The 23,004-nt window shown below is 37.7% G+C and overlaps 1 protein-coding gene across 1 annotated transcript in view; it reads left to right on the forward strand.

The window, feature by feature from the left end:
- Positions 1-23,004, forward strand: part of LOC114454357 (collagen alpha-1(XVIII) chain-like) — a 57,513-nt gene that overhangs the window by 32,815 nt on the left and 1,694 nt on the right. The window contains exons 3-42 of the mRNA XM_028434769.1: positions 184-431; positions 2,334-2,504; positions 2,587-2,718; positions 5,148-5,222; positions 6,799-6,891; positions 7,053-7,179; positions 7,487-7,530; positions 7,922-8,101; positions 8,197-8,223; positions 8,313-8,366; positions 8,470-8,550; positions 8,841-8,888; positions 8,978-9,112; positions 10,418-10,471; positions 12,188-12,223; positions 12,415-12,540; positions 13,386-13,442; positions 13,520-13,555; positions 13,683-13,727; positions 13,953-14,015; positions 14,092-14,127; positions 14,207-14,290; positions 14,374-14,439; positions 14,548-14,610; positions 15,101-15,190; positions 15,282-15,317; positions 15,399-15,452; positions 15,573-15,629; positions 15,776-15,835; positions 15,950-15,991; positions 17,281-17,308; positions 17,483-17,551; positions 18,656-18,681; positions 18,804-18,902; positions 18,988-19,129; positions 19,215-19,270; positions 19,377-19,505; positions 21,953-22,000; positions 22,076-22,138; positions 22,215-22,412. Coding sequence (XP_028290570.1) covers positions 184-431; positions 2,334-2,504; positions 2,587-2,718; positions 5,148-5,222; positions 6,799-6,891; positions 7,053-7,179; positions 7,487-7,530; positions 7,922-8,101; positions 8,197-8,223; positions 8,313-8,366; positions 8,470-8,550; positions 8,841-8,888; positions 8,978-9,112; positions 10,418-10,471; positions 12,188-12,223; positions 12,415-12,540; positions 13,386-13,442; positions 13,520-13,555; positions 13,683-13,727; positions 13,953-14,015; positions 14,092-14,127; positions 14,207-14,290; positions 14,374-14,439; positions 14,548-14,610; positions 15,101-15,190; positions 15,282-15,317; positions 15,399-15,452; positions 15,573-15,629; positions 15,776-15,835; positions 15,950-15,991; positions 17,281-17,308; positions 17,483-17,551; positions 18,656-18,681; positions 18,804-18,902; positions 18,988-19,129; positions 19,215-19,270; positions 19,377-19,505; positions 21,953-22,000; positions 22,076-22,138; positions 22,215-22,412 — 3,278 coding nt within the window. The remainder of the gene's footprint in view (positions 1-183; positions 432-2,333; positions 2,505-2,586; positions 2,719-5,147; positions 5,223-6,798; positions 6,892-7,052; positions 7,180-7,486; positions 7,531-7,921; positions 8,102-8,196; positions 8,224-8,312; positions 8,367-8,469; positions 8,551-8,840; positions 8,889-8,977; positions 9,113-10,417; positions 10,472-12,187; positions 12,224-12,414; positions 12,541-13,385; positions 13,443-13,519; positions 13,556-13,682; positions 13,728-13,952; positions 14,016-14,091; positions 14,128-14,206; positions 14,291-14,373; positions 14,440-14,547; positions 14,611-15,100; positions 15,191-15,281; positions 15,318-15,398; positions 15,453-15,572; positions 15,630-15,775; positions 15,836-15,949; positions 15,992-17,280; positions 17,309-17,482; positions 17,552-18,655; positions 18,682-18,803; positions 18,903-18,987; positions 19,130-19,214; positions 19,271-19,376; positions 19,506-21,952; positions 22,001-22,075; positions 22,139-22,214; positions 22,413-23,004) is intronic.

Raw genomic sequence — 23,004 nt, forward strand, 5'->3', positions numbered from 1 at the left:
GACCTCTGTGAAGCTCACCTTTGACCTCGTGTTGTGTCCATATGGCAGCGATCAGCGTTGGGTTTATTTTCCTAAGGTAAAAGTGTCAGTCCACAGACGATGACTCTGATACACTTTGTTGGATGGGAGCTTTATTTTGGTTTCTCCTTCACTGACACGGTTCCCGTCTGTTTGCTTCTGCAGAGCGCGGCTCCCAGGGCGCCTTGGACCTGACGGAGCTGATCGGCGTCCCGCTCCCTCCCTCCGTCTCCTTCGTGACAGGGTTCGAGGGTTACCCCGCGTACAGCTTTGGACCGGACGCCAACGTAGGCCGCCTCACAAAGTCCTTCATCCCTGATCCGTTTTATCACGACTTTGCCATCACAGTGACTGCCAAACCAACCACACAGCGAGGGGGGGTGTTGTTCGCCATCACGGATGCTTACCAAAAAGTGAGGCCTCTCAACACCAAAAAACTGTTTTAGTTCATTTTCATATTTAAGAAAAAATATATACTGTATATATACAGTAAGAAGAAGAATTGGAGGCATTGTGTCAAGCAAACATAATTTTTTTTAGTTCATTTTTTATTCTGTTGACTCGTTGATTTCTGTTGATTATTGTGTACCTGTTTCATTCGGGGGGTTTTATGTGAAAACATGGGACATGTAACTTGTTTTGTGTTTATGAAATCCTTTTGAGTATATTTGTTTTGTAGACTTTTGTTATTTTTTTGGTTTAAGTTGTCGTTTTGTTTTTTGCTAACTTTTATTTTTTATGCGCTCTTGTCGTGTTGTGTGCGTTATTTGTTGATTTGTATTTTTCTTTTATGATCTTTAGTTTGTTTTTTTGTGTTTAATTGTTGTTGTTTTGTGTTTTTAAAGTCATTTTGGACCTATGTTACAAAGCGAGATGACCTCTTATCGCGCTAACTTCCAGGATTTAATCAGTGTGTGCTGGACTACAAAGCTGGCTAATTTCTTACGGAGCTAAATCACCATGGTAACTTAGGCTGAACGACTAGCCTGGTCAGGAGCAGATTTTGCTCTCGCTAGGATCTGAGTGAGTGCTAAAGTCCCGCCTCCTGACCAATCAGTTCTCTTAGAAAGCGAGCTGTCCAATAAAAGGTGATGTGTGAACACGTCACTGTGTGGATCTGATCTGACAGCTGACAGAAGAGAGAATATTTTGACATTGATGCAATCCTTTCATTTACCAATTACATCCTATAGGAAATATATAGATTTATATCTGATGGACTGATCTATAGTCAGCTGTGTCTTTGTATGTGTGGACAGGTGAAGTCATTAATTAATTATTTCATTCATACGCTATAGTGAGGCTGACCGCATCAGCAGGAACATACAGACTGAAACAATGTGCTCTCATCCCAGTGTGTGTGATAAATAGGTCTACTTGAATAGAAAAACATGTGTGCTGTAATAAAGTGAAGCTGATCATAGCGCTGTCCGTTTATCATGTAATGGATTCATATAAATAATCTCATGCTTTTACGCATTAACGTTGTCAGCAGCTTCCTGCCTTTTCTGTAACAACAGTGTTGTTTTTGGTCTGAATTATGAATTTTAATTATTCATAATTTTAAACATAAGCAACACCTAACCTGGTCAGGACCAAATTATGAAGTGGATCAGATCTGAGCGAGTATAAAAGCTCCGCCTCCTGGTGCGCGCTGCACTAACACTGTTACTCTTTGCTGTCATCATGGATTTAAATTCATTATATTTGTTTAAGATCATAAGCTGTCCCTCCATTGTAAAGACGCTCGCTCTGCCAGGTTCTCCATTGATTGGTCAGATGTTGCAATCTCCACCCTTTTTATGTGAACGCGCACATACCGAGGCTGAAATCACTTAGCTTTAATTAGTGTGTTGTTATCGACCGTCGTAAGACAGCTTCTCTAGTTAGTTAGTTGAAGCTCGCTAGTGGAGATTAATCCAGGATATAATTATCTAGATAAGTAGCATAGGCCTTGTGTCTTTTAGTTTTGTTATTTGAGCTTTTGTTGGATATTCTCTGTAGATTTTTGGGCATTTTGTGTGTATGTGTGTTTTTGTTTGTTTTTTAGTTTTTTGGTCCAGCTTCCCTGATAAAGGAGGTATATTATAATTTTTTGTGTGTATTTTTGCTGTCAGTTTTGTGTTTCAAATCATGTTGTGGACCCTTATTTATTTATTTTTCTATTTTTTGTCCTTTTGGTCCATCTTCCGTGATAAAGGAGGTACATTATTCTTTTTTGTGTGTGTGTATTTTTGTGGTTTGCGGTTTCTTTAGGTTTAAATATGAAAACCTCTGACTGTACCTTTTTTTTTTGTTTTTCATTTTTTTCAAAGATCGTACATTTGGGTGTGGCCCTGTCCGAGGTGGACGATGGATCCCAGAGAATCATCTTGTACTACACTAACCCAGAAAGTGGAGGTGGAACCCAGGAGGCAGCTTCCTTTAAAATGGGAGACCTGACAGGAAGATGGGCCAGGTTTACGCTGACGGTGCAAGGTTCCCAAGTGAGCAGAAAGGGCTCCCTCCTAATCTCTACCTGTAGTGTGTTTCTGTAATGTGTAGTGTGTCATGGTCTCTGGACTATAGGTGCGTCTCTTCATGGACTGTGAGGAGTACCACAGGGTGGACGTTAACAGGAGTCCTCGGCCTCTGACTTTTGAGGCCAGCTCCGGGATCTTCGTGGGGAACGCCGGCGGCACCGGCCTGTCCAGGTTTGTGGTGAGTCTGGATCACTTTTCTTTTAATTCTGCTGCATCACCTGTATTGTTCCACTTCCTCTTTTGGTTTAATGAGGATTAAAACTCCTCACTGATCTTAGTAATACAATTAGAAGTCATCAATGAATGCATAATTTGGTTAATTGGTAACAGTTGTTATTTATTAATCATATATATTGCTATTCTGCAGCAAGGGGCGGAACGCATACGCTGAAATAACATTAAGTTGTTCATTTCATGACAGAAAACATCATGGAAATTATCCCAAAATATGTTGGTGTGGGTTTAGTCCGTGTCATATAGATATTTCCATTTTAGAAGATTAAGTCAGTTATGTCATATCAAATAATATCATATCATATTCTGTCAGATTTTTGCAAGAGAATTTACATTTTACATTTGTTTAAGGGGAAGCAATTGCATGTTAATGCCTGTTATTGTCCCAAAAAACTAATAATATTATTAATAATAATAATAATAATAATAATAATAATAATAATAATATGTTATATGGTAATGTGTTATAATATGCAATATGTTAATATTAATTTTAATATTTCAGTTTCAGGAAGGGAATTCCGTAATTTGTGTTCGTTTTCTGTCTTTACACAAGCTAAGTGTTATATTTACATTCTAGGAGACTAGAAATACATCCCACCCATTATTATTATTATTATTGATAATTGATAAATGAACTTAAAATGATTCAAATGTGCTTTCTCAGGGTATTTGCCTTTCTTTGTCCCACATGGTTTTCATTGAAATTAAGTTTCAAGCATGTTTACATTCAGACTAAAAAGGACCAAACTATAAGTGTGCCACCCACATCCCTGCAGTGATTTACAAATAAATGATTTGTCTGTTGAGCTTTTGCTTTATTTCACAGGAAGGTTTTTATTTCTCCTTGTTTGTTTCACGTGTTTCACAGATGTCTCTGATTTGGCTTTTGTTTCCAAGCTGGTGCATAAATGCCGTTCTTACTTCCAGCCTATTTCTCACTAATTCTTTACAGAAATCTAATTATTCTCCATAAAACTATCATATGGTTGGAATATTTGATGGAAACAAGAACATCAGGATCTTTTCTGCATGTTTTTCCCTTTTTTCTGTTTGGGTCGATGAACATTTTGTTCCACCTTTAATGCCCTAAAGATTGTATCAAGGGCGCAGAGGGAAGTTGATGAATCACAGAAATGATTTACATGCTTTTTTGTTATAAAGAGTTCAACATTAAAAAGTAAAATGTGCAACGTGTAACAATGTAATAAACATACACGTTAAAGAAAAACTCACTCACCTGCTTTATTTTAGCAATATCCATTAAAACACATTGATGTTTGTTTGTTAGCTTATGCTAATTAACCAAAAATAAGTTGTTATATCATAAACTCAACCACTGGGAAACTGATGACGGAATAAAAATACACAAAATTCTAATCAAACAAACAATGGAAACGCAATACACAATTGACAAACAAAATACACAGAATGAGAAAAAGACACAAACTGACTCCAAGAACACACACAAAAAAATACACAAAATGACGTGAAAAGACACAAAATGTAAAAGTAAATATACCTAATAACTGCAATAGTATAGAAATTGACCCCAAAAAATACATAAAATAACAGAAAGAGACACAAAAAAGAGACAAAACCTCAAAAAATGTCAAGAAAAAATACACAAAAGGAGAGAAAGATGCACAAAAGGACAACGGTAATACAAAAAATACCTCTTAAACACACAAATTGACAGTAAAATACACACAAACCCCTTTATTGTGTCCTATATTAATACTCAAACCAGTTGTTATTCTAAGCACATTAAGCACAGGGTGTTTATATTATTTATAGTGCTGTGCAGTTATAAAGATATGAGCGTGGTGTCAAATTACAAATTGCTTTTTAGTTGCATAACATCTCTGAATGGATGCAAGTATGTTCATTTTGCCGGGTGTGGTAATAGATTGGCAGCCAATTGAGGTGCACCGTTCTGTTGCTCACTGTGTGCTTGCAGATGCTTTTTTATTGATGAAGATAGAATGTGTTTGAGGATGGACTCAAAAAAAAGGTAATTTTAGGGTTTAAAGTCTACTCGTGGGAACCTTAGAGGACAACCGGGGTCATTTCTTCACAGACGCTCATAAAAAAAAATCTCCTAATGTGGAAATTTACGACATGAAAAAAAAAAAATCAAGTACAATGTGTTCCTTTAAATGTTGAATTAGCTGTAGACTAGTTCTTTTAAGTTAATGTGAAAAAATCCCTTTGGTTCCGGAGACGTGAGGACACCTGCCTTTTCCAGCCCCGTGTGCGTGTGTGGGATTCAGGAAGGAGTCATTCTAAGGAAAATGTGCCCTAAGGTTCCATAAAGTGTAATGAGTGACAAAGTTATCAGTTGGATTCATTCCCTCCTGCGTCTCATTCCAGGGCTCCATCCAGCAGCTGGTGCTGAAGTCTGATCCCACAGCCCCCGATGACCAGTGTGAGGAGGACGACCCCTATGTGAGTCAGCACAAACACACACACACACACACACACATACACAGCAAACCTGAACCTACTGCTCTATCTGCTGGTAGAGAAGTAAAACTACAAATGCATGAATCAGTGCCACAACCCTATAGCCAGATTTCAAAAAAAAAAAAAAAAAAAACAAGAGAGGAGGTTTTTTATATATATATATATATATATATATATATATATATATATATATATAAATAAAAAATACAATTGTTATTTTGTGTTTTTTTGTTGTTGTTTTGTGTTTTCTAGAATCATTTTGTGTGTTTTTGGAGTGTTTTTTGTGCATTTTTGTTGTCGTTTTATGCTTTTCAGTCATTTTTTGTGTGTCAGGAGGCTGTTTGTGTGTTAATGTTTTTATTCTGAGGTTTTTTGTTGTTGTTTAGTGTATTATAGAGCTATTTTGTGGGTTTAAAGAGAAATTTATTTTATTTATTTTTGTCTTTTTTGAGTTTTTTTAGTTATGTTATAAACCTGTGTTGGTTTTCTGTGTGTTTTTGTTGTATTTTAGTGTTTTTAGAGTCATTTTGTGCATTTTTGTTTTGATTCTGAGGTTTTTTTTTTGTTGTGTTCTGTGTATTTTTATTGTCATTTTATGTTTTTAGATTCTTTTTTATGTTTCTAGAGTCCTGTGTAATGTCAGAGTCATTTAGTCTGTTTTGTTTATCTGTTTTTATGGACTTTTGTGTGTTTTTATTTAAATATTTTATTTTTTACTTAAGGTGGCCTGTACTAAAAAGCTGGATAAGTATATCCGGGATATCTCTCCATTAGCGGGCTTCACGTAGCCAAACATTCTCTGTCACAGAACAGCTGTACTACGAATGTTACCACAATGACAGCACAGTAATAAGTTAACCAGCATCTAAGTACAGGAAATGGAATAAATCCCAGATGTTAGTGCAATAAGAGGAAATCCAGCTTTGTTGTTCAGGTCCTAAATGTTATTTTGTTATTGTTGCTTAGTGTTTTTGTAGTCCTTTTGTGTGTTTTCACCTTGTTTTTTGTGCATTCTGTTGCCATGTTATTCATACATAAGCAGTTTTTATAAAACTGTCAGCTTCTCCTGACATCCTCACCGCCTTCCTCTGAACACTGATTATAGTCTGAATATAATGAACTATGATTTGAATGAAAGAAACAACAGCAATCACAGATGAGTCACTGCTTGTTGGTGTAGAATTGGTAAAAAAACAAAAAAAAAAAACAGTCTGTCCTAATTCATAAAGAAAACAAGCTGCTTCCACAGCAGATCCCTTTGTTTAGAGACAGATATTTAATCCTGATAGCTTTAAAAATAGTGATGTGAGGATTATAACCACTACAGTTATGGTTGTGTGTGTTGGAGATCTATTTAATAACCAAGTTTAAGGCGTTCAAAAAAGTGGGACGAACCATGAAAAGCATCACAGTAGTTGCCTAGATATCAAAGCAAATGTGTAATTTCTCTGTAAACAAAGTTATAAGGCAGGTATTTAAACATTTAAACATGTAAACTTCACCGAAACAGTGAGAACCAAACATGAACTTACTGTATCTGTCTGTGATTTAATGGCAGGCATCTGGATACGGCAGCGGTGATCATACCTTCGTCGACATTGAGCGAACTGATGAAGTGAAGAAGATCGTGGAGGAGAGAGTGTATGAAATGGTGTGTACACACATATACACACACAAAGCCTCACTGAAAGTGATGGCTGTCCATTCTCTTCAGCCGATATCCAGTGCTCTTATTTTGAAAATCATAAAGGAATGGTAAAACTTCAACACAGTTTTTTCTAAAAGCTATATTTTAATGTCAATGTCTTACAGCCCATTCTGGAGCTTCAGTCTACTCACAGCAGCCCAGTCCAAGCTCCGCCCACTCAGAGGTCCCCAACTGATGATGAAGACATTGAGGAAAACTCTGGACATGAGCTGCAACCAACCACAACAACATGTATGATAAAACACGCTTTTTTCTTTCTCTCTCTATTTTTGTTTTAAAAATCAGGTCTATTTAAAAAAGCAGTGTGCCCCTCCTTCTGTAGTTTTACCTTAAATCCAGCAGATGGTGATAAAGAACCTCAGTCTGATGCTTATCCTTTTTTCTTTTTCTTTCAATTGACATAAAACGATTTTTATTTTAGTATTGATTTTTAACACAGTTATTAGAAAAGGTCAGTTTTATGAATTTCAACGGTTTTTACTAAAATCTTTTATTTTCCAAATTTTTTTTAATTATTTGATTACGTTTTGTGTTACAGGGAAATCTTTCGAGACCGCAACACCATCCTACAAACAGGAAAATGTAAGCTTGTTTATTTATTTATTTTATTTTATTTTGAACTGATTGAATTTTTCTTAAACTTAATGAAATGAAAATGAAATGATCAAAACCGCCACAACATATGTATAGATAATGCAAAAATGTATATATATATAAACTCCAATCCGACACACTGAGACAATAAATTCTTGAGCTAATTTTTTTTCTCTCTCTCTCTTTCTCTCTCTCTCTCTCTCTCTCTCTCTCTCTGTCTCTCTCTCTGTCTCTCTCTCTGTCTCTCTCTCTCTCTCTCTCTCTCTCTCTCTCTCTCTCTCTCTCTCTGTCTCTCTCTTTAAATGAAATCAACAAATGTGTTTTTGTTTTGAACACTCATTGTTGGGTTTTCCTGTAATTTATTTTCCTCAACATTCAGCCCCAGCAGATGTCTCCAGGACAGAAAGGGGAACGTGGAGATCCAGGCCCAGCTGGACCACCAGGGCCTCCTGGACCAGCCTCAGAGATGGATCTAAGAGGAGAACCTGGACCAATGGGTCCACAGGGACCACAGGGGCCCTCAGGCACTCCTGGAACACCAGGAAAAGATGGACAGCCGGTGAGTCCTAGCTGCTGTTTCGGGTTTTTAATATTGGCTTTTACATGTTGTTTTATAAATGATGGATCGAGTTTCTGTTTCTGTTTCTTCTTCAGGGAAGCAAAGGCGAAGCTGGTTCTGCTGTAAGTTTAATCCACTCTGTATTTAAATGACATCGTCATGTTCTGCATGCCTGATGCTGTACTGAGCAGGGCTGTGTCTGTGTTTTTAGGGTGCGACAGGATTCCCAGGTCTCCCTGGAGATTCGGGTTCAAAGGGAGAAAAGGTAAAGTCCAATAAGCGTGAGCAGTGTTAACAAATTGGTCATCATCCTCTCTCTCTCTCTCTCTCTCTCTCTCTCTCTCTCATGCTGACTCTGCTTATTTCAGGGTGACACTGGAGTTGGACTACCTGGCCCTCCGGGGCCTCCTGGACCTCCAGGGCAAGCCAGCAGGTCTTCCATGTTTCTGGTCAGTTGGGTTTTAACATAGACTGTGAAAAGTTGGAACATTTTGACCACTTCTCTAATGGCCTCTCTAATAAACCTGTATTTTGAGCAGTTTTAACTTCACCATCATTGTTTTGATTATTTTTTTGATCAAAACTATATCTCAGTAAACTGTGAATGAGGGAGTAGAAATATAATCTAACTTCACCATCTGGTGGCACTCATGTTTATTGAACTGAGAAAAATCTTGTCTGTGTATTTTATATTTATTCTATATATTCACTGATAAATATGTGGTCATGTCTCCATCAGGAGGGTTCTGGATTTGAAGATTTTGACAGCGATGCAGAGATAATTCGAGTAGGTGGCCCTTTCTTTCTCATAGAGTTTTTAGGAGGACATGTTTTTGTAGAATGTTCCATTATACATATCTATATTGTTGTTTTTAGGGTCCTCCGGGAGCTCCAGGTCCCCCAGGACAGCCAGGGCACCCAGGAGCCCCGTCTGAGGACGTCTCTCCAGGACTTCCTGGACTTCCGGGTAAAGACGGCAAGGATGGACGAACGGGTGAACCTGGACTTCCTGTGAGTTACTCAGACTGTACTTCCTTAATGTAGATGTTTTGTAGCTTCTTTAGTCGTCTCGAGGGAAAAGGCATCGGACACCAGGACATACACGTCTAACTGAAGATCCACAGGCCACATTCAGCCCCTCATGGCATTCATACAGACAGTTCAGTTTGTGATCAAATGCTTGACTTTTTGAGTCTCTGTGATCCGTAGGTCGGAATTTGCATGTTTAATTTAAAAAGTTGGGCTTAATTTCACAAAAAATGCCAGTTTGACCTGCTTAACAATCAAATCAGACAAAGTATATGACATTAAGTTGATGTAATGAACATTTTCAGCACATATAATTTGTCTTGTACATGAAAATGTGTTTCAGTTTGACTTGACTAATGCTGCGTTCAAGACAACTCAGAAATCTGGATTTAAAATCAAAAGGAAATAACATAAATACAGGTTCCAGAATATAGCTAAGAAAACTGTAATTGTAGTGAATATTATATATTATTACCTAATGTTTTTTATATTAATCCATGTTTGACCACTGACGGTGAGGCACGGGTGCCATCATTATTGTGTGACATCAGACAAATAATTCTCAAAGGTCGGGGCAGATTTTTTCGTCAGAGCTCCAACATCAGATGGACCACCTACTTTTTCCAAGGAGGTGGTCGGAAAATCCAGAGTTCCGAGTTGTCTTGAACGCAGCATTATTGTGGTCACCGCTTAGCGCCACCCCTGAGTTCCCATCTGTAGTAGTTTGGATTGTTGACTTGGTTTCCATCTTTAGGTGATTGAGGAGGGCCTTGAAGGTTCTGGTTCTGGTCAGGTATTATCAGGTTCCGTTTAAAAAAAATGGACAAGGAAGGCAGAATTTCCTCCGAATAAAATCTGATGCTTGTGTTCGTATCCTGTCAAAGCTCACTGCTTAGTGTTTAGTGTGAGTTTAAAATTAAATGGAAATTGTTGCTAACTGCTTTAGTTACTTTTTACCCAAAGCTTTGCTTCAACAAATGAAACACTGAAGCTTTGCAGCAGCTTTAGCATCAGTTTGGGGGAAATGTGTCTTTATCTTGAAGCTGTGGAAGTTCTCACTAACTGACTGAATGGACCACTAGACTGACTGTTAGTGCCGCTGCAGCAGTTCATAAAGGATTTATTGACATCGACTCCTGGCAGCGCATCGGCTTTGTTAAAACCTCACAACTTTAAGAGCTGGCACTAAAATACAGTTGTGGCCGCAAAGCATGCAGTTAAATTTTCTTCACTTGTTTAACATGCATTTAAATTCATGAGGGTGAGCGTGTCGCTGCTGTCTTGCAGGGAGTTGATGGGAGGGATGGTGATCCAGGACCTGCAGGAGAGAAGGGAAGCCAGGTAAGGGTTTTTATTCCCACTGGGAAAGCACTGCTGATGTATGACCACAGTCAATTATTGTGCAACCACCAAAGTAAACATACAAAATGAGTCCAAAAACACACAAAATGAGTCCAAAAACACAACAAACAGCAAAAATACACAAGATGACCTCAAAACAGCAAGAGTGTGCACAGAATGACTAGAAACACACAGAAATTAGAAAACACACAAAATGACTCCAAAAACCCCCAAAAAACAGCAAAAACACACAAAATGACTCCAAAAACATACAACAAAGCAAAAATATACAAGGTGACCTTAATACAGCAAGAGCCCCGTATACACACAATTACTCCAGCAACAGACAACAAAATGCAAAAATGCACAAAATTACTCCAAAAACACACAGAAATCAGCAAAAATTTACCAAATTACTCAAAAAATACATAAAAAGACATAACATGGCTCCAACACACAAAAACATAATTTAGCAATTTACAAAACGACAACAAAAACACACAAAACTCTTTGTTCTTTCTCGTATTTCTGCTCAGACTTAATCTAAAGCTGACATGAATATTGATAATGTGGCCATCAGATGAGACTATTACATTTTCTGAGCTACACTCTTTTATGACTGTTAGATTTTGAAAGAATTTTTCGATTTTCAGGAGAGAAGTGTCTCAAATTATAAAATAATTCCCTCTAGACCCACAGGGAGTCCATTTCCTAACATACAGTGATGTTAATGGATCCTATCTGCAGTCCTATCAGAGATTAAGCCGCTGGCTTAAAGAAGTTCTCGCTAGGACTTGACAATTGATAACCTCCCAGTCACCTTATAGCTTCATACTGGAGTGCTCCCACATTGCTGTGGTTCCTGTTTGAACTTTCTGGAACCGAATCCCTCGCACAAACAAACAGGAAGCTTCACTAATGATCGACTTGTTCTTGATCATTGGTGACAGGGTGTAGGGTAGGATGACATGAGTTGGAGCTTTTTAAAGTAGATTTGCACTGCTCCCAGAGAGTAAACAATATATAAAAAAAAAGTTTATATTTTTGAATATTCCCAAGATTCCTGAGTTCCCTTGGAACTTTGCAACCTTACTAGTGAAAAGCTGTGAGATATAATGTTGATAATGTTATTTTTAGTTTATAGTTTTTACCAAACGTGCTGAAATATGTTCACTTGCTCAGTCGAGGGCTAAAATATTGTTAATTTATCTACTTTGTTCCTAGCATTAATGACCCCTTGTCTAAAGTAGACATCCTGGTGATGTCTATATACAGACTTTTTAAAGCATCAGAAATTAAGCTAATTCTGATGTATTTTATGCTATAGGTTCAACATGCTAGCGCTACTATGAACATTTATGTGCTAGCAACTGAAGACTCTAATATAAATGCTTAGCACGTGGGCTTTGATCTGCTGCTCGCTGTGTGTATTTCTACAGCACAGCCTGGCTCTGGTTCCCCATTAGCAGGCCTGTTTGTTCTCTGCTCATAACAACAATCTCACACAAGCCAAATAGCCAGCCCACACAAAGCCACACAAAGAACACAGCTCCTAATGTGGGGGCCCTCGAGGACTAATAAAGCCAAAGGACTCGTGTATAAACAAAGCTGCATTTTTGTTGCTGTTCAGGCTCATTTTTTAATGGAACAACAGTTTGTGTCCCGTCAACAATGAAGCCAATGTGATTTCATTCTATTTAATTTGGTCGTTAACAGGGAGAGCCGGGAGTGAGCGGGCAACCAGGACCAAAGGTAATAGCTGTTCAGTTTACCGCCTTTCATATTAGACTGGATAAGGACCTGCTAGTATTTATATTGGAAGTCTTAATGACTTTGGTGTGTTATTGGTCAGTCCTTTCCAGTCATTTTACTTCTGTTTGTACTCATTTTATACACCAAATATCACTGTTGCTGTTAAAGTGTATCATCTGGCTTTCTTTCAGGGAGATCAGGGCCCTCAGGGGTTTCCAGGTATACCAGGTTTTGATGGTTCAGAAGGTCCACCTGGGGCCAGGGGTCCACCTGGCCCTCCTGGGCCTCCAGGAAAAGTGTCCAACCTGGACTTTGAGGTAAGAAAATCTGTAGTTTTCCCCCAGTGATAACTTGTGCTTAAATCACAATACAAAAGTATATTTTTTATTTATTCATTTATTTGACAGGGACAATTCAATTCAACATAGATACAAAAGTTTGGAGCTGATATGATGCGCATAGAGTATGTAGCTAATGCTAGTTCAGAACTCCTGTCCCTGGTTGGGCATTTCTACACTACAGTGAAATACAGTCAAAACAATAAAACTTACCCACCCACAATACAGACATTATAAAAACATTCACATACACACACAGTTATTTACAAATGGGTGCAATCTTGATTTCCTTTCAGCCAAGACATAAGCCTACAGGTGAATGTTTTAAAATCTGATATGGTCCTGAGTTTGGTTGGTTGTGGATTCCACAGCTTGGCACATTTGTAGATGAAGACAGACTGACCAGATGAAGTCCTGCAGTGTGGGTCCGAGAGTTACTTTGCCGGAAACTGTAGCCTTTTGATTGATCAATGTTTGTGTTTGTTGTACTATGAATAAAGCTTCTGGAGATGTGATGGAGTACTTAAACAAGGAAGTGAAACATTTGGTACAAAGTAAATGGTCTTGGTTCATATAGTGCTTTATTACCACAGAAGTAATCCCAATTCATCTCATTCCCACACCAATGGGAAAGAACTGCCATGCAAGGTGCTAGTCAACCACTGGGAGCAACTTGGGGTTCAGTGTCTTGCCCAAGGACACTTTGTTCGGTACATAGACAGGTATAGCCCTGGGATCAGAAGATGACCCCTCGAGCCTTGAGCCATTGACTCCCATATGATGATAAAGTATGATGTAATCTTGTGTATTTTGTGCTTTTTTAGGATCTGGAAGGATCTGGGATATCACTTTTCGGAGCTCCACTTTCCAGAGGTCCTGAGGTACAACTCTGATACATGCACGCATCCTATAGCCTTAAAAAAGTGTCATATGCACAATGATGTGGGGTTTTTCACAGGGTCCTCCAGGACTTCCCGGACCTCAAGGGCCAAAGGTGATTATTATGTTTATTGCAGAATGAAACTTTAAGGACTTGATATGTCTCCTTTGAGTATCTTTCTTAATTGGGATATTGGAATATTTTGTAAGTAATACATGAAATTCCCTTCATTCTCTAACAGGGTAAAGATGGTGTGAATGGTCTCCCAGGACACTCAGGACAAAAGGTGAGTCCTTTTGAAATGTGTGTGCATTGATCAGGCAAGGCTGTACCTTGTTTTTAACCAACTTGAGCAAAACATCTATTGTTACCATAGTTACCCAGCTGAATGTTGGATTTGAGCGACATGTTTACGTGTGATAGGCATTGGCATAGATATAGGTATAATCAAAACAGAAGAATTGCAACATGCACAAAGCTTTTGTCTGATTATGTTTTGTTTTTTTTAAAGGGAGATCCAGGCTTTACGGGACGACCAGGGTTTCCAGGTTTGGATGGAATCAAAGGAGAAGAGGCAAGTTTTACCAAACAAGCAGCATCCCATCAATCAGAACATTTTTTTACATTTTGCTACTTTCTTCTTTGTCCAGGGACTAAAGGGAGACAAAGGAGATCATGGACTTAAGGTAAGACATCAAAACAATAATCATCAACAACATTGGTTTTGTTATGGTTCTTCTTTAAAATCTCCTCTGTTCATCTCAGGGTGAACCTGGGAGGAACGGGCTCGATCTTCCTGGCCCTCCTGGACCACCTGGACCTCCAGGATCTGTAATCAATCTGCAGGAGGTTGGTAACTCACACCTCTGCAGTCATTCAGTGACACGTTGTCGTCCATGTTTAACTATTGGGATATTTGTCATTCTCTCCAGCTTCTTCTTAATGACACCGATGGTGCCTTCAACCTCTCAGGGATTTTTGAAGCTCAGGGAATTCAAGTAAGTATCATATTCAAAATATAATAGCGTATTAAAGTCTTGCATCATGTTTTATGTATTTAGTTACTTTCGATATGGTGCTTCATCAATTTTCCTCAATGTTTGCAGGGACCTCAGGGTCCTAAGGGTAACACTGGGTTGGCAGGACTTCAAGGACCTCCTGGACTGAAAGTAAGTTGGATGTAAATACTGACAAAGTACTATCGGCAGAGTTGGGGTCAATTACATTTTTCAGTTCCAATTCTGTTTTCAATTACCCATGTTCAATTATGATCACAGTGACCAACATTTTTTCTAATTACAAGTAAATTACAATTTATTTTTTATCCTCTTCAAGCTAATAGCCAATACGTTCTCAATTACAATTAATCACAATTAAGCGTGAAAATAATAACCTAATAAAAAGATTTTTAAAAATCTATCATCTAGTTTCTTTCTTATCTATTGGTTACCTTGTTAGGCTTCCTAATCAGTGAAAATATAAGTTTCGATATTTTTGGTGTAGGTGTCTGAAGTCTTTTTGTGTCGGTATAATCCTTGATTAAAAGTATCGGTCAGTTCTGTAATTATCACTGTTGGTCAAACAACGTTCACTCAATCTCAAACTATTGTTCTGCTTCTTCACTATTTTGGCTTACTTTTGTTTTTTACTTAAATTCAGGGTGAAAAGGGTGACCCGGGTCTGATGCTGTCAGAAGATGGATCTGTGATATCGAGCTTCACTGGACTATTTGGACCCAAAGGGCTGAAGGTTTATATCAATAATCTTTTCACCTCCTGTTATTCACATTACGATACTTCCCTGAGCTCAAACAGCACATTAAACAGATGTGTGTTTACAGGGAGATGAGGGTGTGGCCGGGCCTCCTGGTTTTCCAGTAAGTTGGTTTCCTGACTGTTTGGGTTAAAGTTTAACTACATCTTAACTGACTAATCTGTGATTCCACTCATTTCTTTAGGGCCCATCCGGACCGCCAGGACCAAAGGGAGAGTTTGGCTTCCCTGGACGTTCAGTAAGCACCAAAATAAAGACGCTTTGTCAAGTTTGATTGTCATTATGGGTCATTGTTTTCAAGTTGAGTCCAATCTAAATGATTTTTCAGTGTCTTTAGATCATAATTTTCTGCGCACAGGGTCGTCCAGGGCTGCTAGGACCAAAGGGAGAGAAAGGGGACTCACCAGGTCTCCCGGTCAGTGTCAGCACATTGCTTTCATTGCTAATCTAATTAAATAAAACTGTAAAAAAAGATTCACATATTTAGGTTTTTAAGTTTATCCCACTTTTTGGAAGAAAGTCTGCTCCTCTTTCGTCATGCGTTTCTTCTGCTTTTCCTAGGGACCCCCCGGTGCTCCCGGACCTCCAGGCCGCCCAGGCATCTTCATGTGCCCCAAAGGAGTAAACAAACTTACATTTATTTCCTAAAGTTAAAACTAAAGTCTTGTCATTGATAACCTTGCATCACATTTGTTCTTGTGCCTAATGTTTTTTCTCCTCCTCTGGTTCTTTAAGACAGTGTTTCCAATCCCTCCGAGACCTCACTGCAAAATGGTTGTAAGTTTTTTTTTTTTTTTTTTTTTTTTTTTAATCTTTAAAAGTGATCTGCTCCTGCCTCAGTGTGAATGTTTTAGCTTCTTTAACATTTATATTATCATCAAATCTGCTCGTGGCTTGATTTTAGTGCACAATCTCTCTTTAAATGTGCTGTTACTGAGCAATTTCTTTTTGTTTTCCTTCTGTATTTGCACTTTATTAATTAAGAACTGTATTACTGTTCTAAAATTATTAATTATCAATACTTATTATTAGGAGATTTTAATAAGTATATACCAAATTTATTTATTTTTCAAGAAAGTAAATTTTTTTTATTTTAACCTTCCTTTTTAATTAAAAGATTATTTTTATTTTTTTTTTTGCAATGGGGTAGGGGGGTCTTGACATTTTATTAATAAAGAGTGTTATTACGTTTCTAAAATTATTAGTTGTTATGAGATTTGAAGAATAGTCACATTTTGTATTTTTTAAAAAAAGGCCATAATCTTTTTATTTTTAATTTTTTGGTAACATATTTTTATTGGTTTTCAACAGAACCACAAATTAAACAAGTTAAACATTTTGCCATCATGTCAGTAACAGATAGATAAAAAAAAGAGATAAAAAAAAAAAAAATATATATATATATATACACACATAGCCATCCATCCATCCTTAGCAAGAAGATGCCCCAGTCTCTGCCCCAGTCTCTTGTACCATGATATCCTATCATGGTACAAATCTCCTATCACATGCACCCCATTGCCATGCCACATATCAAAAATATTGGGATGGAGACCTGGGGGGAAATCCAGGTTACTTGTGGTAGGGGTTAAGAATGAGGTATAACTTCCTCTATCTAAGTATTTACAGATTTCCTGCCACACTCTAATTGTGTTGTATATAATTGGATTATTCTTGATATTCTTGTGTAGCTTTTTTCTAATCACTCATGACCAATCTCCATAGCGAGTTTAACAGAGAGGGACATGAATCTAGACAGGGCTTGGATCAAGATAAGCATGTAGCCATTCCGACAGGAAGCGAGCGTGACATGCCCAGTTGTAAAGAATTATGTTCGGCAGGCCCAAACCTCCCCTGTCGGATGGCAGTTGTAGTGTTTTCACTTTCTGCCTGGGTCTCTTGCCGCGCCTTATGAATCTAGAGAATGCTCTCTCTATATCATGAGCAACCTTCTTGGAGATCCATAAGGGTAGCATTTGCAAGGGGTATAATATAATAACCTGGGGAATACATTCATTTTGGCCATACTTTTTTATAAAACTATGTTTCATGTTTGTCTTTTTCAGCTTCATCCCAATGGAACCATTGTAAACGGTAAATTAGATTCTCTATTACGTCTACAATAAAAACCTTTTACTCGTACATGAAATGTGGTTATTGATAATGAAATCAGTGGCATGCCTTTGAAGTTCAGTGTGTTGAAGTGATCTTAAAGGTCATTGTTGGTTATATTGAATTAAAATGTGTGTGCATTGTGTTGCTATGAAGGCGTTTGTCAAACGGGACCCAAGGGAGAAAAGGGAGATCGTGGTCTTCCTGGGATTCCTGCTCCACCAAGTGAGTAAGCCTGTTTTTCTTTTAAATATTTTTGAAAAAAACAATTCTGTTTGGGTTTCTTTAACCTTAAGTCAACTGAAGTCATCAACACTGTCCAATATAATCAAACAAAATTCCAAATAGGCAAACATTGGCAACTGGGGGTCCTCAGCACAGAAGCTCCAAAAGTGCCAAACATGTCAACACAAACAGATAAAATAACAACAAAAAGACATGTTTCACAAAAGCTCGCAAAAGGATGAAAAAAATACACAAAATGTCAGAAAACCATATAGATATGTCCAAAACCTAAATAGTGTCCTAAAACACACAAATTATCACAAAAGGACAACAAAATTACACAATATCTCCCCAAAATGAATCCAAAATCACAAAATATCAACACAAACGCACAAAACACAACAAAAATAATCAAAACGGCTCCAAAAACTCACCTAAGGACAACATTTAGTGACAAAACCTTCTGTTTTTTCTGCTCAGATTGGTAATTATTCTAAATACTGACATAAATCATATCATATGACCCTCGGATCAGATACAATCACATTGCATTGGCCCTCACTGTGATAAGTTGCGTATCTCTGACGTAGAGGTTGATTTAGACAGAAAAAATAGATACATTTTGTTTTTTTTGTGTGATGGATGAGTGTTGCTAATTTAGCAATGCTAATGCTAGTTCTAGTTCATCCTCCTGACTTTCAGGTTTTGTCTGTGGCAAAGTTTCTTGAATCTTCTCGCTCTATTTTATTGGTTCTTGGCTATACGCTGACAGTGGCATCTGGGTAGCAGTTACCCACATAACACACTTTAAATTACTTAACTAACAGGTATTTTAAGTATTCTGTTTAAGGAGTAAAAACAGTACTCCACACAAAATTATTTAGGATAATGTATGAGCTTTTTAGCATAGCGTTAGTGTTGCTAACTCCCGCTATTGTTTCTTTAGTTGATAAATCAGAATGAAATGAAGAAAAAGTGTTTGTAAATATTGTGGGTCTAGTCACCTTTTTTTTTTTTTTGATTCAGTTATTTATCTGGTTTAGATGAGTTTAGTAATTTAATAGTGGTGTAAAGATTGATTGTTTCCTGATTTCCTATTTCCAGGCCCATCTATTCCCAGGGGAGGTTGGGTAGGTATCAACACTTTGTGTCTTTTGATTTCTTTTTAATAAGTTTTCATTAGTTTATCTCTAAATAATAGTTGTCATTTTTAAAATGAACTTTTATAATAGTTTTGCACGTGAACCCACAGGAGGAATGGACCGATCCACACATCAAAGGTGAGAAAGGCGATAAGGGAGAGGAAGGGTTTCCAGGGCAACCCGGAATCCCAGGGAGACCCGGACCAGTGGTGAGTCAGGATTTTCATGGATACATGTCATTTTACCAATAAAACTGTTTACCGTGAGCAGTAAAGTGATGCTGGTCTGTTTCAGGGGCCTAAAGGAGAGTCTGTGCTCGGCCATCCAGGCCCACCTGGTGTGCAGGGCTCACCTGGTGATCCAGGTTATGGCAGACCTGGACCTGTTGGTCCTCCTGGGCCACCAGGGCCTCCTGGACTATCAATATATGGTTCAGGTAAAAAGTCTTTGTAACTGCTGATAAAACTCAACACAATGGTGAGATGATAGAATTAAACCTGTTGATGGTTTTGCTCTGCCAGGTCTAGCTATCGCTGGCCCTCCAGGACCACCGGGACCTCCTGGTAACTCAGGAGCTGTACGTATTTTTATTTTTGTTGTAAATTATAGATTTCAAAAAACCAATCGGTGCTAGCTTTTTGCAACACGTTCCACTCTTTGTTTAATCTTTTCTTATAAATCAGATGAAGATGTTTTCGTCTCGGGAGAGCATGATGCAGCACATGGTCCGTGACGCAGACGGTACGCTGGCATTCGTCACAACTACAGGAAGCCTCTTTGTTAAAGTTTCACAGGGATGGAAAGAAATACAGGTATTAAAACTGAGTGCATTAGAGCAGTGTTTCTCAAACTTTTGCTCAAGTACCCCCTTTCTCTTATCTCTGAATCCAAGAACCCCCTTTGTCCGACTACAACATTTGGCATAAAAAAACTGTTTAAAAAAACAACTATAGAGCATAATGATGGAATTAACGAGTGATAACACACATTTTAAAGAATCTCATTTTGTAAATAAGTGGAAAGAAACAGCATTTATTGCAGTGGTTCCCAAACTTTTTTGGATCGTGACCCCATTTTAATATCAAGAATTTCTGGTGACTTCGAATATCATGTTGGAGCTCAGATGTATATATATATTTTTTACTGCATTATATTTTACAAAGGGAAAGTATATAAATACAGTTGTTTAGGATTGTGTGTTGTTTGATTCAAAAAAGAATAATGACTTAAAAAAAGTTCTTTAAATATCTATTTTAATTTTTTAGAAATTTGTGGTGACCCCACATGGGGTCCCAACCCCGAGGTTGAAAAACCCTGATTTAGTCGCTCCTGAATAGATTTATTTTTATAGTTTTTTTTATCTCATGCCTGGAATGGGACCAAAACACACTTTATTTGTTAATTTTCCACTTCCACTCTCTCTCTCAGCTACCTCCTGTAGTGCCATTGCGTACCACTAGGGGTACACGTACCCCCATTTTTAGAGCGACAGATTTTGATTAAATATTCAAAAATAATCATTTTTGACCCATTGTACTGCTTTTAATCTACTATAATTAGTGAAAACATAGTAACTACAAATATTATCTACTTTGTTCTGTTTTAAGGAGAAAATAGATATTGCTTTAGTTAGTAGATTTAGACTTTAGGAGATTATGTCTAAATAACTGAGACAGACACAATTTAATTTGTGTTTCACTCAAAATAAAATAAAAAGATTGATAATTCAGGAACATCGAATTATTTCAAGATAAATTGAAAGCTTTTATTCCAATATCAGTTTGTTTCTCGCTGCATTCTCAACCATTGCCCCTAGGGGGAGCAGTAGGTACTCAGCGAGCATTTATTTTGAGGATGAGGGGGTTTTTCAGGGACCCTCGGTGATGATGATTAGCATTTTCGGTGCTGGATTTGAACCCGCACCCTCCAGTCTTATGTTTTCTGACTCAGCACACAATATTGCAGCACACTGTTTTCCTCTGGCAGGGAAAGCGAGTTCAGCTGCCTTCACACAGGGAAAGTCCAGGATTTGGCTGGAATGGGTGGAGAACAGCTGATAATTGTAACATGTTGATTTGGCTCAGTTTAGGTTCTCAATGCATTTTGGGATTCATTCCAAACTGGCAGAAAATCCTCATGATTTACAAAAACTGCTTGTTTTTGTTAACAGTGGTTGTGCCCATTGCCCCCAAATAATCCTCACAAATAACACATTTTCAAATTTATTGATCTAACAGGGAACAAGTAACATCAGGTTTTATAATGCAAGTAACATATTTCATATTAAACTAATTACCTGCATAAAAAAAACAAAAAAACAAAAAAAACAAATGTAAAAGTGCAGCAGTCAAAATTAAAGGAAATAACATTTTGTTCTTCGTCCATATCTAATGCAGTCTAATTATTCAATGCTCTTTTAATTTCTGCTACATTTTCTGGCTTCTCATTATTAATTTCCTTTGTGTGTAGGCGTTTTATTTAGTGTTAATGATTTTAATTGTCAGGGAAGAAAGGCATTTTAGAAGATTGGCATGAAATATTAAATTTCATCCTGTTTGTCACGCCCCACCTGTCACGTCTCTATTACCCATGAGGGGGCGCGCCACACACTTTGAGAAGCACAGCTGTAACTCAAACATGGTGAATGTTGAAATCTCAATAAAATGAAAAATCTTAAATAAAGGCACATTTTTTTATATTTCTTCTAAAATTGTTTTGCTAATTTTAGGTAAAACAGATTTATTACCTAAAATAAGCAAAATTATCTGCCAACAGAACAGGAACATTTGGCTTACCAGGTTGCTTTATACCAAGTTGGTAAAATAGAGTTAAGGTAAGAAGAAATATCTCATTAGGGGAAGACAGAATGATATAGTACTTTATTTGAGACATGTTTTTTTTTTTAGCTTTGTGAGATTAAAAAAAACAGTCTACTGCTGTGGTTTAGCATTATTATTACATAAGCTAATTAGCTAAGTACAGGAGCAGGGTTTGTTTTGTTGTTTATGGAGCTACGATGCAACTCAAAAGGGAAAAATGTCCACTCCTTTCTGCAATGAGAAGGAAAAAACTACTTTAAGAGGTGACAGTAATATGTATGCTAGCTCCTTATTGGCTGAGAAGGAAATACCCTCTTGTCACATGACAACAGAATCAAAGATGGTCTCAAGGAAAAGTTGAGCTAAGTTTTGCTCATCGGTTTTACTGAAGTGATACTTGATCAGTCGTATAATGATTGTTTCCTGTTTTGTTTTCACAGCTGGGAAATTTGATCTACCTCGCCAATAATATTATTCCTCAAGACGAGGTTTGTATGTGATATTGTCTCCTCTCACATCAAAAGAAGTCTGTATTACTTTAGTATTACTTCTTGTGTGTTCAGCCTCGGGTTGCTCATCAAATCAGAGGAGAAACAATGGAAAGGATCCCCTCAGTCAGAGAAAGGGTGAGTGTTTAGATGATTTATTTTCACCTTCCTTCAACTTACTCTCACGCTGAGTGGCTGCTTTTTCTTCCTCAAGCTGAACCTGGTGGCATTAAATCAGCCGCACTCGGGGGACATGATGGGGTTGGACATGGCCAATCGGATGTGTTACGAGCAGGCCAAGGCAATGGGTTTGTCAACCAACTACCGGGCGTTCGTTTCATCCAACAGACAGGACTTGGTCTACGTCGTGTATCCTGGGTTCAGGGAGTCTCTGCCTGTGACCAACCTCAGGGTGGGTCTCACTATGAGGCTTATTGTTTAGGAACGAATATGAATCCGTGCACCGTTTGTTCTTTGGTTATTCCGTTTCAAAACCAAATAAAATAACAAATAAATATTTTTTCTGCCTTCAAAAAAGCCGTGTAATTTTTTATTGAAAAAGTGTCAAATCGTAGAAGTTCTAGCATCTATTGTTCCTCACAGTCCATAGTCAGCCACCAATTTATTTGGATGCTTTTTGGACCGTAACACTACAAAACGGAAATGTAACGATGAGCAGCATTTTACGAGCTAACACATCCACAGGCTGCATGAAAACAAGAGCAGGACCAGAAAACTGCTGAAATAAATTCTAAACAGTCCTATTGTGTGCGCTCTAATTTCCCCGTAAATATCAAAATATCTCACAAACGCAACAAGATTTTGTTTTAAAACAGAAAAAAGCAGCATATCTGGTTTTTGTTGTTTTTGTATTTCTGTTTTGGTTTTAAGTCAGTAAAACAAAATAACCACACTGTTTATTTGATTTATTTTTGATTTAAAACAGAACAACCAAAGAACAAACAGTATATGGATTAGTACGCTTTGAATGTTAAATGTTTGTT

This window comes from Gouania willdenowi, chromosome 20 (genome assembly GCF_900634775.1).
Source record: "Gouania willdenowi chromosome 20, fGouWil2.1, whole genome shotgun sequence".
Lineage (NCBI taxonomy): Eukaryota > Metazoa > Chordata > Actinopteri > Blenniiformes > Gobiesocidae > Gouania > Gouania willdenowi.